The sequence below is a fragment of the Xenopus tropicalis genome, chromosome 9 (assembly GCF_000004195.4).
Source record: "Xenopus tropicalis strain Nigerian chromosome 9, UCB_Xtro_10.0, whole genome shotgun sequence".
Lineage (NCBI taxonomy): Eukaryota > Metazoa > Chordata > Amphibia > Anura > Pipidae > Xenopus > Xenopus tropicalis.
In genome coordinates this window covers 89,898,381-89,918,728 of record NC_030685.2, presented here as the reverse complement: position 1 = coordinate 89,918,728, position 20,348 = coordinate 89,898,381, and the positions used below count along the sequence as shown (strand labels likewise).

The 20,348-nt window shown below is 50.2% G+C and overlaps 1 protein-coding gene across 1 annotated transcript; it reads right to left on the bottom strand.

The window, feature by feature from the left end:
* Nucleotides 1-444: 444 nt before the first annotated feature.
* LOC101732858 (glycerol-3-phosphate dehydrogenase [NAD(+)], cytoplasmic) lies at nt 445-15,931 on the bottom strand. Its single transcript, XM_031893889.1, has 8 exons — nt 15,852-15,931; nt 13,940-14,117; nt 7,420-7,560; nt 4,135-4,273; nt 2,278-2,390; nt 1,347-1,580; nt 1,026-1,173; nt 445-527 (listed from the first exon to the last, which is right to left on the bottom strand). Exons 1-8 carry the CDS (start codon nt 15,890-15,892, stop codon nt 445-447), a joined length of 1,077 nt encoding a protein of 358 aa, XP_031749749.1. The 5' UTR covers nt 15,893-15,931.
* Nucleotides 15,932-20,348: the final 4,417 nt, after the last annotated feature.

Here is a 20,348-nt window from a genome sequence, read left to right as displayed (position 1 = left end):
GCGACTGGGTGAGGCAGGTACTTATGGAGCGACTGGGGTGAAGCACGTACTTATGGAGGACTGGGTGAGGACGATTATGGAGCGACTGGGGGGTGAGGGGGTGAGCACGTAGCTTATTGAGTACTGGGGGTGAGGGTGGGTGAGCACTACTTATGGAGCGACTGGGGGTGAGGGGTGTGAGGCACTACTTATGGAGCGAGCTGGGGTGAGGCACGTACTATGATGTGACTGGGGGTGTTGAGGGGGGGTGTGGGCACGTACTTTGGAGCCGGCGGGGTGAGGTGAGGCACGTACTTAATGGAGCGACTTGGGGGGAGGGGTTGCAGGCACTACTTTATGAGCGATCTGGGGGAGGGGGGTTGAGGCACTATTATGGAGCCACTGGGGTGAGGGGAGGTGCGCACGTACTTATGGAACGACTGGGGGTGAGGGGGTGAGCACTACTTAGGAGCGACTGGGGATGTGAGGGGGGGTGAGCACACTTATGGACGACTGGGTGAGGGGGGTGAGCACGGACTTATGAGCGACTGGGGGTGAGGGGGGTGAGGCAGCGTACTTATGAGGCGACTGGGGGTGAGGGGGTTGAGAAGTACCAGGGAAGCCTGGCCGACTTGGGTGAGGGGGTAGGCACGTACTTATGGAGTGACTGGGGGTGAGGGGGGTTGAGATACTTATGGAGTTACTTGGGGGTGAGGGGTGAGGCAACGTACTTTATGGAGCGACGGGGGGTGAGGGGGTGAGCAGGTACTATGTGGACGACTGGGGGTGAGGGGGGGTGAGGCACGTACTTATGGAGCGACTGGGGGGCGTGAGGGGGTGAGGCACGTACTTATGGAGCGACTGGGGGGTGAGGGGGGGTGAGGCACGTACTTATGGAGTACTGGGGGTGGGGGGGTGAGGCACGTACTTATGGAGCGACTTGGGGGTGAGGGGGTGAGGCACGTACTTATGGAGTGACTGGGGGGTGAGGGGGGGTGAGGCACGTACTTATGGAGCGACTGGGGTGAGGGGGGTGAGGCACGTACTTATGGAGTGACTGGGGGGTGAGGGGGGGTGAGGCACGTACTTATGGAGCGAGCGGTTCTGCCGCAGGATCTTATACACTTCCCGCGACGCCTGGGGCCCCTGAAGCTTCTGCCCATTCAGCAGCTCTTTCTCCAGCTCCTCAATAGACTGGAAAGGAAGGCGGAACCAATGAGAGATAGAAATAAGCCGCTCTATAAGGGGGGGGACATTCTATTGGCTGGGGCCCCCTCGCCTCATTGGCTGCTCGGTTCCCATTGCCCCGCTGGGCCGGTGCCATACAATGAGGTTAGGGGGTCCCAGAACCTTCCTGCCGGACTCACCTTTCCTGTGAGGACAAAAGCCTCTGCCACCCTGCGGTTGCGCCCCCCGTAACAGGTGGTAATGAGATCGGCCACCCCGCAGCTCTCCAGGAAGGTGCCGGTACTGACGGACCTCTTACAGAACAGCTGGGCGAATGCCACCATTTCCATCAGGCCCAGGCGGATCACCGCTGCCTTCGTGTTGTCCCCAAAGCCCAGTCCGTCACAGAAACCGGCTCCGACCGCTACAATGTTCTGCGGGGGGAGAGACACGTTATGTGGGGGCTTCACTCTCCCGGGGAAAGTTCTGCGCGGTTCTATTCCCAAAACAGCAATTGGACCGGACCCTGGATCTACATTGTATCAGTAGGGACTGTTTGTATGTAACAGAATGATCTATTCTAAGCAACTTTGCAATTGGTCTTCATTATTTATTTTTTTATAGTTTTTGAATTATTTCCCTTCTTCTTCTGTCTCTTTGCAGCTTTCAAATGGGGGTCACTGACCCCGGCAGCCAAACCCTATTGCTCTGTGAGGCTCCAGTTTTATTGTTATTGTCTTTCTATTCAGCCCCTCCCCAATTCATGTACCAGTCTCTCATCCAAACGGCTCCCTGGTTGCTAAGGTTACTTGCACCCTAGCAACCAAATAGCTGCTGAAACTTCAGAGCTGCTGAACTGAAAATGAAATAGCTAAAAAACTACCAATAATAAAAAATGAAGACCAATTGCAAATTGTCTCAGAATATCACTCTCTACATCCTACTAAAAGTTAACTCAAAGGTGAACTTCCCCTTTAAAATGGCATCTGACCCTTCCTTGAACCTACCCAGTGTATCTGCCAGCCCCGCCCCTCAGCCTTTCCTCCCCCCCAGGGGATACATGGGATCAGGGTAAGATTTAAGGGCAACTTTTGGCCCTCTGTGCCCCCACATCTGCCCCTGGGTACTTACCTTTAATGCCCCGCAGATCTCCACTGTATCACAATCTTGCACCACGGTGATGCGGAAGTTTGGGGTCTGTATCAGCCGCTTGAGGGTCTGTCCGTGCTGCAAGTTCTTACACCCTGCGGGGGGGGGGGGCAAATAAAGGGGTTGGTAGCAAGAAACTGCCCATTCGTGGGGTGAAACTGGTCACTTCTGCCGTTCGGCCACACCTATGTGCACCGGGGGCTCCGGGCTCAGGCAGAAGTGCCGGGGGTCGCTGGGCCCCATGATGCCCCTGATTGGCCCAATTCTGCCACTGTAACATGAAGTATCTGCCCCTTTTGCAGCAGCCTCACTTTCTGGCTTAGACTGGGCCCCTGACAACACTGACGGTGGCCCCGTGCCCAAGAGCCAAACAGTTGGATCGGCCCAATACTGATCATTGCTTTAGTGGCCCAATCAGTCACATCCTCCCGTCTAATGAGACATCCGTGTATTTATCGATTAAATTGCAATATTACTGCCCTTATACTTCCCCTTTAGCCCCCCCCCCGGCACTGATTTGCTGAGCCGACACATTAATGGAACTGATAGGCACCGGCTGCTTCCTGCCCCGGGAATGTGACTCATAGGTCATGTGAGCATGGAGCTCTTATTAACCAACCCCCCCCCTCCCCAAGGGCGGCCAGCCCTCGGAATCCTATGGGCACCTCTGGCCCCGGCACCCACACACGGCATTGGGCAGAGCAGCCTGTTATTGCTATAGCCTGTTATACATCAGCCCCTGCCCCAGTGAGCTTACAATCTAAGGTCCCTATCCCATTCCCATCAGCCCTGCCCCAGTGAGCTTACAATCTAAGGTCCCATATCCCATTCCCATCAGCCCCTGCCCAGTGAGCTTACATCTAAGTTCCCTATCCCATTTCCCATCAGCCCTGCCCCAGTAGGCTTACCCAATCAGTCCCTATTCCCATGGCCCATCAAGCCCATGCCCCAGTGAGCTACAAATCTAAGGGCCCCTATCCCATTCCATCGAGCCCTGCACCCAGTGAGTTACAATCTAAGGTCCCTATTCCCATTCCCATCAGCCCCTGCCCCAGTGAGCTTACAATCTAAGGTCCCTATCCCATTCCCATCAGTCCCTGCCCCAGTGAGCTTACAATCTAAGGTCCCTACCATTCCCATCAGCCCCTGCCCCAGTGAGCTTACAATCTAAGGTCCCTATCACATTCCCATCAGTCCCTGCCCCAGTGAGCTTACAATCTAAGGTCCCTATCACATTCCCATCAGTCCCTGCCCCAGTGAGCTTACAATCTAAGGTCCCTATCCCATTCCCATCAGCCCCTGCCCCAGTGAGCTTACAATCTAAGGTCCCTATCCCATTCCCATCAGCCCCTGCCCCAGTGAGCTTACAATCTAAGGTCCCTATCACATTCCCATCAGCCCCTGCCCCAGTGAGCTTACAATCTAAGGTCCCTATCCCATACCCATCAATCCCTGCCCCAGTGAGCTTACAATCTAAGGTCCCACGCACTAGGGCCAAGTGCATCAGTAGCCAATGTATAACCTACCAGTGTGTATTTGGTTTGTGGGAGGGGGTCGCTGGAGTTAACCCCGCGGTGCCCTGTATACACTGGAATAATACCCAGGACCCAAAGGCAAGTTGGCAGCAGTAACCAATGTGCCCAAAACCTTTTCTTGTTTGGGAACAAGTGCCCTTTGTACCAACCTATTAAATACCCTAGGGCCAGGGAGCCCTGTATGGTGCCAGGGTAGAATTGGACTCCTGGGGCAGCAAGGAGCACTGAATTTCTAATAAACTGCCCCAAATTTGGTTATTGATATCCTGCCCCCCAGTTCCCCCCACCTGATTGAGTTCCTTACCGATTGTGGTTTCACAGAACTTCTCGTTGGCCACCTCGCTGGCGATATTTGCCCCCATCAGAACACTCATCTCGATGGCGAGTTTTTCCCGAATAATCTCCGAGATCAGTTTCAGTCCGTCCGGTCCCTCATCCACCCCCTAAGGGCAAACACAGTGAGTGGGCGGGTTGGACCCAAGGGACTTACTGTCCCCCAATATTCCCCTCATACGCAGCCTCATCTAATCCTTCCCCATATACACACAAGGGACTGAACCCCAATACTCTGCCACCCACACCAACTGTGCCCTTGGCACCTACCTACCCCCGTCCCACTCTGTTACTGCCCTTAACACTTATTTCTGCTTTCCAAGGAACCATAGTTTGGCTTGAAGCTAGAGGCGTGGCCTATGTGTAGGGGGTGTGGTTTCATGGTTAGGAGGCATTGCTCTTGGATAGAAGTGGCATTATATGTATGAGGTATGGTCCCAAGGTAGGAGGCGGGGCTCAATAAAAAGGAAGCATGGCTATGTGGATAAGGGGTGTGGCTCAAGAAAAGGAAGCATGGCTATGTAGATAAGGGGTGTGGCTCAAGAAAAGGAAGCATGGCTATGTGGATAAGGGGTGTGGCTCAAGAAAAGGAAGCATGGCTATGTGGATAAGGGGTGTGGCTCAAGAAAAGGAAGCATGGCTATGTGGATAAGGGGTGTGGCTCAAGAAAAGGAAGCATGGCTATGTAGATTAGGGGTGTGGCTCAAGAAAAGGAAGCATGGCTATGTGGATAAGGGGTGCTGCTCAAGAAAAGGAAGCATGGCTATGAGATGAGGGGTGTGGCTCAAGAAAAGGAAGCATGGCTATGTAGATAAGGGGTGTGGCTCAATTAAAAAAGGAAGCATGGCTATGTAAGATAAGGGGTTGGCTCAAGAAAAGGAAGCATGGCTATGTAGATAAGGGGTGTGGCTCAATAAAAAGGAAGCATGGCTATGTAGATAAGGGGTGTGGCTCAAGAAAAGGAAGCATGGCTATGTAGATAAGGGGTGTGGCTCAAGAAAAGGAAGCATGGCTATGTAGATAAGGGGTGTGGCTCAAGAAAAGGAAGCATGGCTATGTAGATAAGGGTGTGGCTCAAAGAAAAAAGGAAGCATGGCTATGTAGATAAGGGGTGTGGCTCACCGAAAGGAAGCATGGCTATGTGGATAAGGGGTGTGGCTCAAGAAAAGGAAGCATGGCTATGTGGATAAGGTTGGTCAAGAAAAGGAAGCATGGCTATGTGGATAAGGGGTGTGGCTCAAGAAAAGGAAGCATGGCTATGTGATTAAGGGGTGTGGCTCAGAAAAGGAAGCATGGCTATGTAAGATAAGGGGTGTGGCTCCAAGAAAAGGAAGCATGGCTATGTGGATAAGGGTGTGGCTCAAGAAAAGGAGCATGGCTATGTAGATAAGGGGTGTGGCTCAAGAAAAGGAAGCATGGCTATGTGGATAAGGGGTGTGGCTCGAAGAAAAGGAAGCATGGCTATGTGGATAAGGGGTGTGGCTCAAGAAAAGGAAGCATGCTTGTAGATTGAGGGGTGTGGCCTAAAAAGGAAGCTGCTATGTGGATAAGGGGTGTGGCTCAAGAAAAGGAAAGGCATGGCTATGTAGATAAGGGGTGTGGCTCAAGAAAAGGAAGCATGGCTATGTAGATAAGGGGTGTGGCTCAAAGAAAAGGAAGCATGCTATGTGGATAAAGGGGTGTGGCTCAAAGAAAAAAGGAAGCATGGCATAGATGAGGGTGTGGCTCAAGAAAAGGAAGCATGGCTATGTGGATAAGGGGTGTGGCTCAAGAAAAGGAAGCATGGCTATGTAGATGAGGGGTGGTGCTCAAGAAAGGAAGCATGGCTATGTGATAAGGGGTGTGGCTCAAGAAAGGAAGCATGGCTATTTAGATGAGGGGTGTGGCTTCAAGAAAAGAGCATGGCTATCTAGAATAAGGTGTGGCTCAAGAAAAAAGAAGCATGGCTATGTAGATGAGGGTGTGGCTCAAGAAAAGGAGCATGGCTATGTGGATAAAGGGGTGTGGTTCAAGAAAAGGAAGCATGGCTATGTGGATAAGGGGTGTGGCTCAAGAAAAGGAAGCATGGCTATGTGGATAAGGGGTGTTGTTCAAGAAAAGGAGCATGGCTATGTGGATAAGGGGTGTGGCTCAAGAAAAGGAAGCATGGCTATGTGGATAAGGGGTGTGGCTCAAGAAAAGGAAAGCATGGCGATGTGGATAAGGGGTGTGGCTCAATTAAAAGGAAGCATGGCTATGTAGATAAGGGGTGTGGCTCAATAAAAAGAAAGCATGGCTATGTGGATAAGGGGTGTGGCTCAAGAAAGGAAAAGCATGGCTATGTGGATAAGGGGTGTGGCTCAATAAAAAAGAAGCATGGCTATGGGGATAAGGGTGTGGCTCAAGAAAAGAAAGCATGGCTATGTGATAAGGGGTGTGGCTCAAGGAAAAGAAAGCATGGCTATGTGGATAAGGGGTGTGGCTCAAGAAAAGAAAGCTGGCTATGTGGGTAAGGGTGTGCTCAGAAAGAAGCATGGCTATGTAGATGAGGGGTGTGGCTCAAGAAAAAGGGAAAGGCATGGCTATGTGGATAAGGGGTGTGGCTCAAGAAAAGGAAGCATGGCTATGTGGATAAGGGGTGTGGCTCAAGAAAAGGAAGCATGGCGATGTGGATAAGGGGTGTGGCTCAATTAAAAGGAAGCATGGCTATGTAGATAAGGGGTGTGGCTCAATAAAAAGAAAGCATGGCTATGTGGATAAGGGGTGTGGCTCAAGAAAAGGAAGCATGGCTATGTGGATAAGGGGTGTGGCTCAATAAAAAGGAAGCATGGCTATGTGGATAAGGGGTGTGGCTCAAGAAAAGAAAGCATGGCTATGTGGATAAGGGGTGTGGCTCAAGAAAAGAAAGCATGGCTATGTGGGTAAGGGGTGTGGCTCAAGAAAAGGAAGCATGGCTATGTGGATAAGGGGTGTGGCTCAATAAAAAGGAAGCATGGCTATGTAGATAAGGGGTGTGGTTCCAAGTAGGTGTGGCTTTGGGGGTTGTAGGTCTGTGTGACTCTTATGGGGGGTGTGGCTCCAAGGGTCCCTGCACCCACTCACAGGCACTCACCAGCCTGCCCCCCCACCACATTGCCTGGGACCCCTATGCCCCTGACACCTTGGTATAGTCCCTTTAACTCCCTGCACCCCAGGTTCTGCAAAAAGGGCTTCTTTACATTGGGACCTTGTTTTACCCCTTTTCCCCACTAATTATAAACCGGGGGGGGGGGCTCACCTTAATGAGGGAAATGCCAAAAGCTTCTGCCTTGATGTGCCCGGCCAGTTGGTCGCAGACCCCCCCAATGAACTGATGGGGGATGACGAACACCAGGATATCGGCCCCCGACGTCGCTTCCAGCAGATCCGCCACCGCCACCTTCATTGGGACAAGGAGTGGGACATACCATTATATTCAGCCCGGGGGGGGAGAGACATGACTGGTACTGGTGATACCCGCAGCTCCCCACTCACTCATTATCTATGGGACCCCCCCCAGTGCCAAACTCTGGAACCTGTTTATGTAATAAGAGTTTGCCCAGGAGCAGTAACCCATAGCAACCAATCAGCAGCTAGAATTTACTGGTCCGCTGTTTAAAAGCAAATATCTTGTTGGTTGCTATGGGTTACTGCTCCTGGGCAAACGTGGTGCCTTTGATTCCATATAGGGGTATAGGTTTCCCTCGTGCCTTTCAGGGGTTAAAGGAACAGTAACACTAAAAAATGAAAGAGCTTTAAAGTAATAAAAAATATAAGCACTGTTGCCCTGCACTGGTAAAACTGGTGTGTTTGCTACAGTAGTAACACTACCTATAATTTATATAATAAAGCTGCTGTGTAGCCCCGGGCGGCAGCCATTCCTTGCCACTGTACAAGCTGGTTGTTTTGCACAGAAACCCTACTATAGTTTATATAAATTACCCGCTGTGTAGCCCCGGGGCAGCCATTCCTGCACCGGTACAGCTGGGGTTTTTGCTACCAGAAACCCTACCTAAGATTTTATATAGATACCCCCGCTGGTGTAGCCCCGGGGGCACCATTCCTGCACTGTACAGCTGGGGTGTTTGCTACAGAACCCTACTATAGTTATATAAATACCCCTGTTGGTAGCCCCGGGGCAGCCGTTCCTGCACTGGTACAGCTGGGGGTTGCTACAGAAACCCTACTATAGTTTATATAAAATACCCCGCTGTTAGCCGCCGGGGGAGCCTTCTTGCATGGTTACAGCTGGGGTGTTCGACAAACCCTACTATAGTTTTTATATAAAATACCCCGCTGTTGTAGCCCCGGGGCAGCCATTCCGCACCGTACAGGCTGGGTGTTTTGCTACAGAAACCCTACTATAGTTTATATAAATACCCCGCTGTGTAGCCCGGGGGCAGCCATTCCTGCACTGGTACAGCTGGGGTGTTTGCTACAGAAACCCTACTATAGTTTATATTAAATACCCGCTGTGTAGCCCCGGGGGCAGCCATTCCTGCACTGGTACAGCTGGGTGTTTGCTACAGAAACCCTACTATAGTTTATATAAATACCCCGCTGTGTAGCCCCGGGGGCAGCCATTCCTGCACTGGTACAGCTAGGGTGTTTGCTACAGAAACCTACTATAGTTTATATAAATACCCCGCTGTGTAGCCCCGGGGCAGCCATTCCTGCACCGGTACAGCTTGGGGTGTTTGCTACAGAAACCCTACTATAGTTTATATAAATACCCCGCTGTGTAGCCCGGGCAGCCATTCCTGCACCGGTACAGCTGGGTGTTTGCTACAGAAACCCTACTATAGTTTATATAAATACCCCTGCTGTAGCCCCGGGGGCAGCATTCTGCACCGGGTACAGCTGGGGTGTTTGCTACAGAAACCCTACTATAGTTTATATAAATACCCCGCTGGTGTAGGCCCCGGGGCAGCCATTCCTGCACTGGTACAGCTGGGGTTTGCTACAGAAACCCTACTATAGTTTTATATAAATACCCCGCTGTGTAGCCCCGGGGCAGCCGTTCCTGCACTGGTACAGCTGGGTGTTTGCTACAGAAATACCCTTACTATAGTTTATATAAATACCCCGCTGTGTAGCCCCGGGGCAGCCGGCTCTGCACTGTACAGCTGGGGTGTTTGCTACAGAAACCCTACTATAGTTTATATAAATACCCCGCTGTGTAGCCCGGGGGGGCAGCCATTTCCTGCACTGCGTACAGCTGGGGTGTTGCTACAGAAACCCTACTATAGTTTATATAATACCCCGCTGTGTAGCCCCGGGGGCAGCCATTCCTGCACTGGTACAGCTGGGGTGTTTGCTACAGAAACCCTACTATAGTTTATATAAATTACCCGCTGTGTAGCCCCGGGGGCAGCCATTCCTGCACTGTACAGCGGGGTGTTTGCTACAGAAACCCTACTATAGTTTATATAAATACCCCGCTGTGTAGCCCCGGGGCAGCCTTCCTTGCACCGGTACAGCTGGGGTGTTTTGCTACAGAAACCCTACTATAGTTTATATAAATACCCCCCCATGTGTAGCCCCGGGGCAGCCATTCCTGCACTGGTACAGCTGGGGTGTTTGCTACAGAACCCTTACTATAGTTTATATAAATACCCCGCTGTGTAGCCCCGGGGGCAGCCATTCCTGCACTGGTACAGCTGGGGTGTTTGCTACAGAAACCCTACTATAGTTATATATAAATACCCCGCTGTGTAGCCCCGGGGGCAGCCATTCCTGCACTGGTACAGGCTGGGTGTTTGCTACAGAAACCCTACTATAGTTTATATAAATACCCCGCTGTGAGCCCCCGAGGGCAGCCATTCCTGCACCGGTACAGTGGGGGTGTTTGCTACAGAAACCCTACTATAGTTTTATATAAATACCCCGCTGTGTAGCCCGGGGCAGCCATTCCTGCACCGGTACAGCTGGGGGTGTTTGCTACAGAAACCCTACTATAGTTTAATAAATACCCCGCTGTGTAGCCCAGCGGGGCAGCCATTCCTGCACTGGACAGCTGGGGTGGTTTGCTACAGAAACCCTACTATAGTTTATAAAATCACCTGCTGTGTAGCCCCGGGGCAGCCATTCCTGCACTGTACAGCTGGGGTGTTTGCTAACAGAACCCTACTATAGTTTATATAAATACCCCGCTGTGTAGCCCCGGCAGCCATTCCTGCACTGGTACAGCTGGGGTGTTATTGCTACAGAAACCCTACTATAGGTTATATAAATACCCCGCTGTGTAGCCCCGGGGGCAGCCATTGAAGCTGGAAAAAAGGAGAAAAGGCACAGGTTACATAGCAGATAACAGATAAGTTCTGTAGAATACAATAGTGTTTTATCTGTTATCTGCTATGTGCCTGTGCCTTTTCTCCTTTGAATGGCTGCCCCCATGGCTACATAGCAGCTTATTTATATAAATTATAGTAGTGTTACTGTAGCAAACACACCAGTTTTACCAGTGCAGGGCAACAGCACATTATATTTTAGTTACTTTTATACACTTTAATTTTTTGGTGTTACTGTTCCTTTAATTTTCTGATTATGGAATGATGATTAACCCTCTGGGCGCCTAATCTCAGTCTGCTTGGAAAGAGCGCGTGATTGGGTGGAACCCACGGACGTCCCTTCCAGGCTGCAGGGGGTGAGAGGTTGGGTTGGGGCAGATAAGGGGCCACACCCGCTGTTTGTTCTGCCTCTCCTGCTGCTCAGCCAACGGATCGATAGGGGCAGATATGGACCTTTAGCCTCCTCTCTCCCCTCCCTGGTGTCCCTGCCCTATGGACTCTCTGGGATCCGCCATAATCCACTGGGTCAGAGGCTTTAAGTCTCCCTGGGTCCGGGGCCCCAATTGCAGATCCCTTGTAAAATGGGGAACATACCACTTGTTATACAGGGGGAGACAGCACTCAGGAACATACCACTTGTAAAATGGGGGAAACAGCACTCGGGAACATACCACTTGTAAAATGGGGGAAACAGCACTCGGGAACATACCACTTGTAAAATGGGGGAAACAGCACTCAGGAACATACCACTTGTAAAATGGGGGAAACAGCACTCAGGAACATACCACTTGTAAAATGGGGGAAACAGCACTCGGGAACATACCACTTGTAAAATGGGGGAGACAGCACTCAGGAACATACCACTTGTAAAATGGGGAAACAAGCACTCGGGAACATACCATTGTAAAAATGTGGGGGGAAACAGCACTCAGGAACATACCACTTGTAAAATGGCGGAAACAGCACTCAGGAACATACCACTTGTAAAATGGGGGAAACAGCACTCTGGAAACATACCACTTGTAAAATGGGGAGACAGCACTCAGAACATACCACTTGTAAAAATGGTGGGAAAAACAGCACTCGGGAACATACCACTTGTAAAATGGGGGAGACAGCACTCAGGAACATACCACTTGTAAAATGGGGAGCAGCACTCAGGAACATACCACTTGTAAAATGGGGGAACACAGCACTCAGGAACATATACCACTTGTAAAATGGGGGAGACAGCACTCAGGAACATACCACTTGTAAAATGGGGAAACAGCACTCAGGAACATACCACTAGTAAAATGGGGAAGACAGCACTCAGGAACATACCACTGTAAAATGGGGGAGACAGCGCTCAGGAACATACCACTTGTAAAATGGGGAAAACACAGCTCAGGAACATACCACTAGTAAAATGGGGAGGACAGCGCTCAGGAACATACCACTTGTAAAATGGGGGAAACAGCACTCAGGACAGTACCACTGTAAAAATGGGGGAGACAGCACTCAGGAACATACCACTTGTAAAATGGGGGAAACAGCACTCAGGAACATACCACTTGTAAAATGGGGGAGACAGCACTCAGGAACATACCACTTGTAAAATGGGGGAAACAGCACTCAGGAACATACCACTTGTAAAATGGGGGAGACAGCACTCAGGAACATACCACTTGTAAAATGGGGGAGACAGCACTCAGAACATACCATTGTAAAATGGGGAGACAGCACTCAGAAACATACCACTTGTAAAATGGGGGGGACAGCACTCAGGAACATACCACTTGTAAAAATGGGAGACAGCACTCAGGAACATACCACTTGTGAAAATGGGGAGGACAGCACTCAGGAACATACCACTTGTAAAAATGGGGGGAAAACAGCACTCAGGAACATACCACTAGTAAAATGGGGGAGACAGCGCTCAGGAACATACCACTTGTAAAAATGGGGGAAACAGCACTCAGGAACATACCACTTGTAAAATGGGGAGGACAGCACTCAGGAACATACCACTTGTAAAATGGGGGAAACAGCACTCAGGAACATACCACTAGTAAAATGGGGGAGACCCGCACTCAGGAACATACCACGTTGTAAAAAAGGGGGAAACAGCACTCAGGAACATACCACTTGTAAAATGGGGAAGACAGGCACCGGAACATACCACTTGTAAAATGGGGGAAACAGCACTCAGGAATACCACTTGTAAAATGGGGAGAACAGCACTCAGGAACATACCACTTGTAAAATGGGGGAGACAGCACTCAGGAACATACCACTTGTAAAATGGGGGAGACAGCACTCAGGAACATACCACTTGTAAAATGGGGGAGACAGCACTCAGGAACATACCACTTGTAAAATGGGGGAGACAGCACTCAGGAACATACCACTTGTAAAATGGGGGAGACAGCACTCAGGAACATACCACTTGTAAAATGGGGGAAACAGCACTCAGGAACATACCACTAGTAAAATGGGGGAGACAGCGCTCAGGAACATACCACTTGTAAAATGGGGGAAACAGCACTCAGGAACATACCACTTGTAAATGGGGAGGGACAGCACTCAGGAAACATACCACTTGTAAAATGGGAAACAGCACTCAGGAACATACCACTAGTAAAATGGGGAGACAGCACTCAGGAACATACCACTTGTAAAATGGGGAAACAGCACTCAGGAACATACCACTTGTAAAATGGGGGAGACAGCACTCAGGAACATACCACTTGTAAAATGGGGGAAACAGCACTCAGGAACATACCACTTGTAAAATGGGGGAGACAGCACTCAGGAACATACCACTTGTAAAATGGGGGAGACAGCACTCAGGAACATACCACTTGTAAAATGGGGGAGACAGCACTCAGGAACATACCACTTGTAAAATGGGGGAGACAGCACTCAGGAACATACCACTTGTAAAATGGGGGAGGAGGAACATACCACTTGTTATACAGGGGAGACAGCACTTTGAGTGGGGGCAGAAGGAACATACCACTTGTAATATGGGGGAGACAGCACCCTGAGTGGGGGCAAAAGGAACATACCACTTGTAGATATGGGGGAGACAGCACCCTGAGTGGGGCAAAAGAACATACACTTGTAATATGGGGGAGACAGCCACCCCTGGAGTGGGGCAAAAGGAACATACCACTTGTAATATGGGGGAGACAGCACCCTGAGTGGGGGCAAAGAACATACCACTTGTTATACAGGGGAGACAGCACTTTGAGTGGGGGCAGAAGGAACATACCACTTGTAATATGGGGGAGACAGCACCCTGAGTGGGGGCAAAAGGAACATACCACTTGTAATATGGGGGAGACAGCACCCTGAGTGGGGGCAAAAGGAACATACCACTTGTAATATGGGGGAGACAGCACCCTGAGTGGGGGCAAAAGGAACATACCACTTGTAATATGGGGGAGACAGCACTCTGAGTGGGGGCAGAAGGAACATACCACTTGTAATACGGGGGAGACGTACCACATTGTGGGGCAGTTTATGGCCAGGCAGATACTTGATGTTCTCATGTTCCTGGTTAATAATTTCAGTCAGTTTTCTGCCCTCGATCAGCTCCTCGAATACCCACATGTTCACTGTCGGCTGGAAGCTGGCGCATTTCTTGATGTTGTTGCCAATAACCTTGGCTATGGCCGATCCCCTGTAGGAAAGAGAGCGGCGGCAATGGCACCATATAGGGCACCCGGCAGTGGGGCATTTAATAGGTTGGTACAAAGGGCACGTGTTCCCACACAAGCAATGGGAGATTCCCACAGAGGCAGGAAGGGAAAATGAGCACCATTGGGGCAGATGGGAGGGTATGGGCTCAGTGGTGCCTTAGAGGCCTGGGTTCGAGCCCAACTACATACTGGCAGGGTAACTGGCTCCTGATAAAGTGACCCCAGTGTGTGGGGGGGTTGGATTGAGGCTTCTCAGGGGGCTGATTTGGGTGGATGTACTTACTGGGTACAGCACCAAGGGAAATTACATCAGGTACAACCCACTTGCCGATATGTGGCCCCCACTGAGACAATCCCACCCAGTGACTCCCCACATGGGGCTGTTAGTGACGACCCCACCCAGTGACTCCCCACATGGGGCTGTTAGTGACGACCCCACCCAGTGACTCCCCACATGGGGCTGTTAGTGACGACCCCACCCAGTGACTCCCCACATGGGGCTGTTAGTGACGACCCCACCCAGTGACTCCCCATATGGGGCTGTTAGTGACGACCCCACCCAGTGACTCCCCACATGGGGCTGTTAGTGACGACCCCACCCAGTGACTCCCCACATGGGGCTGTTAGTGACGACCCCACCCAGTGACTCCCCACATGGGGCTGTTAGTGACGATCCCACCCAGTGACTCCCCACATGGGGCTGTTAGTGACGACCCCACCCAGTGACTCCCCACATGGGGCTGTTAGTGGACGACCCCACCCAGTGACTCCCCACATGGGCTGTTTAGTGACGACCCCACCCAGTGACTCCCCACCATGGGGCTGTTAGTGACGACCCCACCACGTGACTCCCCACATGGGGCTGTTAGTGACGATCCCACCCAGTGACTCCCCGTATGGGGCTGTTAGTGACGACCCCACCCAGTGACTCCCCATATGGGGCTGTTAGTGACGACCCCACCCAGTGACTCCCCATATGGGGCTGTTAGTGACGATCCCACCCAGTGACTCCCCACATGGGGCTGTTAGTGACGACCCCACCCAGTGGCTCCCCATATGGGGCTGTTAGTGACGATCCCACCCAGTGGCTCCCCGTATGGGGCTGTTAGTGACGTCCCACCCAGTGGCTCCCCGTATGGGGCTGTTAGTGACGATCCCACCCAGTGGCTCCCGTATGGGGCTGTTATGACGACCCCACCCAGTGGCTCCCATTATGGGGGTGTTAGTAGACGATCCACCCAGTGGCTCCCCGTATGGGGCTGTTAGTGACGACCCCACCCAGTGGCTCCCCAATGGGCTGTTAGTGACGATCCCACCCAGTGGCTCCCCATATGGGGCTGTTAGTGACGATCCCACCCAGTGGCTCCCCATATGGGGCTGTTAGTGACGATCCCACCCAGTGGCTCCCCGTATGGGGCTGTTAGTGACGATCCCCAGACAGTGATCCCCGTATGGCGGCTTGTTAGTGACGGATTCCCACCGAGTGCTCCCGTATGGGGCTGTTAGTGACGATCCCACCCAGTGGCTCCCCATATGGGGCTGTTAGTGACGATCCCACCCAGTGGCTCCCCGTATGGGGCTGTTAGTGACAATCCCACCCAGTGACTCCCAGTACCACTGATCTCCCATAGGAGTGGTTCCCAGTACACAAAGGGGCAGATATAATGGCTCCCAGTATTAGTGAGTCCCTGTTCCCTGTTTGTCTCTGGACTCACCAGTTGCCGGAGCCGATGATACAGACCCGGAGAGGCTCCATGGTTCTGATCACAGTCCGTCACCTGCTGAAGGAAAGTGCTTGCCCCGCCCCCAGATCCGTTTATCAGTCGGTGTTGTATAAGGCACTGGTATCTGCCCCAGTCTCTCTGTGACTCCGCCCTGCCCAGCTGTACCTGCCCAAGCCAACCCGCGGGCACACTGTCCTGTTGGAATCCAATTCCCTAGTTCATAAAGGCTCCTGTATCTATCAGCTAGCCATGTTCCCTTAACCCATTCACTGCCTAGCAAAGCAGGATCCAGTTAACTTGTTATAACACAGGTGTGAGATCTCAAGGGGCAAATCCTGGGAATTGTGGGACAAAAACTCACCTTGCGTGCCCCTGGGTCTACTGGCAGATGGCACGGGCACAGGGGTGATGGGGTTGGTGCTGGCACTGGGGTATTTGGATTGGCAGACAACAAATAAAACACCATTGTATTCTGCAGAGTTTATTGGTTATCTGCTATTTAACCTGCGCCTTATCCCCTTCTTCCAGCCTCAATGGCTGCCCCCGGGGCTACACAGCAGGGTATTTATATAAACTATAGTAGGGTTTCTGTAGCAAACACCCCAGCTGTACCAGTGCAGGAATGGCTGCCCCCGGGGCTACACAGCGGGGTATTTATATAAACTATAGTAGGGTTTCTGTAGCAAACACCCCAGCTGTACCAGTGCAGGAATGGCTGCCCCCGGGGCTACACAGCGGGGTATTTATATAAACTATAGTAGGGTTTCTGTAGCAAACACCCCAGCTGTACCAGTGCAGGAATGGCTGCCCCCGGGCTACACAGCGGGGTATTTATCATAAACTATAGTAGGGTTTCTGTAGCAAACACCCCAGCTGTACCGGTTGCAGGAATGGCTGCCCCCGGGGCTACACAGCGGGGTATTTATATAAACTATAGTAGGGTTTCTGTAGCAAACACCCCAGCTGTACCAGTGCAGGAACGGCTTGCCCCCGGGGCTACACAGCGGGGTATTTATATAAACTATAGTAGGGTTTCTGTAGCAAACACCCCAGCTGTACCAGTGCAGGAATGGCTGCCCCGGGGCTACACAGCGGGTATTTATATAAACTATAGTAGGGGTTTCTGTAGCAAACACCCCAGCTGTACCAGTGCAGGAACGGCTGCCCCGGGGCTACACAGCGGGGTATTTATATAAAACTATAGTAGGGGTTTCTGTAGCAAACACCCCCAGCTGTACCAGTGCAGGAATGGCTGCCCCGGGGCTACACAGCGGGGTATTTATATAAACATAGTAGGGTTTCTGTAGAAACACCCCAGCTTACCAGTGCAGGAATGGCTGCCCCCGGGGCTACACACGGCGGGGTATTTATATAAACTATAGTAGGGTTTCTGTAGCAAACACCCCAGCTGTACCAGTGCAGGAATGGCTGCCCCCGGGGGTACACAGCGGGGTATTTATATAAACTATAGTAGGGTTTCTGTAGCGAACACCCCAGCTGTACCAGTGCAGGAACGGCTGCCCCCGGGGCTACACAGCGGGGTATTTATATAAACTATAGTAGGTTTCTGTAGCAACACCCCAGCTGTACCGGTGCAGGAATGGGTATTTATATAAAACTATAGTAGGGTTTCTGTAGCAAACACCCCAGCTGTACCAGTGCAGGAATGGCTTGCCCCCGGGCTACACAGCGGGGTATTTATATAAACTATAGTAGGGTTTCTGTAGCAAAAATATGTAGCCAAATATCAATAGAAACAGGTTAATTCCCACTCTCTGTTCATACCTCCCAATGTCTCTATAGTACCCAACTGATAAATCCAAAATGCTTCCCTACGTAATAATCTATTCTCAAAATCACCTTTCCTTATATTGAGGCCACATGTATCTATAATTTGAAAATGAAAGTCCATAAGTCATTAACAGAGGTTAAGGGACGACCTATAGAAGCCAGTATAGGATCATTGAGTCAGAATTTGTCGGGCTATGTGGACAAATTGTTACGTCCTATAGTGGAATCGTTACCTAGCTATCTGAAAGATACAACCATGTGCATTAATCGAGTGGGACATATCGAATGGTTTACAATGGATGTAGTGTCTTTATACTCATCTATTGAACATGAATATGGTATACAAGCTATACAATTTTGGCTGGAGAGAGAGAATTTATTTCCATCTACACAGAAAGATTTTATTCTTTCATCTATAGTTTTTTTATAATTTTATGTTTGATAGGCGGTTTTACCTCCAAAGACGTGGAGCCGCTATGGGTGCTTCCTTTGCCCCTACTTATGCCAATCTCTTCATGGGATGGTTTGAACGGCTCCACGTCTTTGGACTGTCTAACCCCCATAGATCACAACTTGTGTGTTTTTTTCGTTATATAGACGATTGTCTGGGTATTTGGGATGGGGATGAGATTTCACTAAAGGAATTTGTTAACTATTGTAATACTAGAGTAAGAGGTTTAACCTTTAAGGTGGCCATACACGGACCGATTTTTTACTTACAAACGACCGATTCCCGAACGATCCGATGCTATCGTTAAGTTATCGTATAGTTGGTGGTGTACGAACGATCGTCGGCCCACTAAACGAGCCGACATTATCGTCCCCAAAATCGATCGGCCAGGTTTAAAAATTTTGGTCGTTTAACGATAAAATCTGCCAGTTGGTGTGAGTGTCAGACATTTGTCTTTCAACGATTGTTCTCTGCGCATGTCACGATTGCCAGCAGCGGAAGTCAACGACATCGATCGTACGTAGATGTACGATCGTACGTATTTTACGATAATGATGCGACGAAATCTTTCCCGAATTATCGTTGCTCGTGGATGGCATATCGTATGGGAACTCGATCGCCATACGATCGTTTGTCGATATAATCGTTCATCGCACAACGAGCGAAATCGCCTCGTGTATGGCCACCTTTACCTGCGAGTCACATTTGCACACAATTTCTTTTGTGGATGTTTTATTAACATCCATTAACACTAAAATACAGATGGATCTTTATAGAAAACCTATCACTTGTAACACTTTATTACACTATGAAAGCTCTCATCCAGCCAATTGTAAAAGAGGTGTCCCGGTTGGACAGTTCCTACGGCTGCATCGGATCTGTTCTACATGGGACACCTTTCATGACCAAGCGATGCATTTGTGGGACCGCTTTCTTGATAGGGGTTATAGCACCGATGTTATCAGGTCAGCCTATGAACGGGCAGTAGCCAGTAATAGGAATGATCTATTGAGGGATAATAGGAAAGATAGATCTGGTAAGCAGTCAGCTAGTAACACAGCAATATCTAAAATACGGTTCTGCATGACCTATAATAGCGACCCATATCTGATTAAACGGAGTATCATGAAAAATTGGGGAATTCTCTTACAGGACTCTGTTTTAGCAAGAGTTTTAGAGGAGAGACCATCTTTTGTATACAAAAAAGACAAGGATATTGCATCCCGACTTTCTTGGAGCTTATATGCTTCTAAACAATTGAATAGTAATTTATCTTGGCTTAAAAATAATGGTAATTATCGTTGTGGGAGGAAAAGATGTAAAGCATGTCAATATATAAAAATATCTAAAGAGTTCAAGAGTACTAATACTGGGAAAATATATGTCATTAAACAATATTTATTATTGCATGTCACAAAGATATACCGTATATACTCGAGTATAAGCCGATCCGAATATAAGCCGAGGTACCTAATTTTACCTAAGAAAACTGGAAAAACTTATTGACTCGAGTATAAGCCTAGGCATCCATTTCTTTTAACACACCTGCACACTAGCTTGTGTCGGAGTAGTAAGGGCAGCGCCAGATTGCTTGTCCAACCGGCCATCCATCTAAATGCCCGATGGCAGATACACAGAGACTGATATACTAACCATGGAACTAGGAAATACTGAGGGATTCCCAGCTATTCCAAATATTTCATTTCCAAAGTTTCAGATGATTTATTATCCTTTCACAGACCTAAAACACTCTTTTTGTCCCTTGTTAGCCCTACCCAAACAGTGCCACAGATATCATTCTCCCCCCTAGCCCCTCAGTTCCCATACAAACCCCTACAGGTAAAGATACTCTTGCCGCAGTGGAGCTTGTTTATTCTAAATTGTAACAAGTGGGTCTATAAAATGTTAATGTCCTGAAGCAAGTTAAGTTTGTATTGGAATGAGGTTTATACCGGCCAGCCGTCGCATCCAGCCTTCCCCAGCCATGGGCACGCACCGGCCAGCCGTCGCATCCAGCCATCAGGTTTATACCAGCCATCAGTCGCATCCAGCCATCGGGAGCCGTCACGCACGCCGCGTCGCATGTCAAGTGGGGGGGGGGGGTGCTTGCGCAACAGCTCCCGATGGCTGGATGTGACGGCTGGCCAGTGCATGCCCATGGCTGGGGAAGGCTGGATGCGACGGATGGACGGTATAAACCTGATGGCTGGATGTAACGGATGGACGGTATAAACCTGATGGCTGGA

Bases quoted from the DNA above. Each gene is read 5' to 3' on its own strand.
- LOC101732858 (XM_031893889.1), bottom strand. From the start codon at position 15,892: ATGGAGCCTCTCCGGGTCTGTATCATCGGCTCCGGCAACTG. The intron at 4,274-7,419 runs GTGAGCCCCCCC...GTTTGCCCTTAG, and splicing joins TTGGCATTTCCCTCATTAAG to GGGGTGGATGAGGGACCGGA. The intron at 528-1,025 runs GTACGTGCCTCA...CCTCACCCCCAG, and splicing joins ACCCCCCAGTCACTCCATAA to TCGCTCATAAGTCCGTGCTC.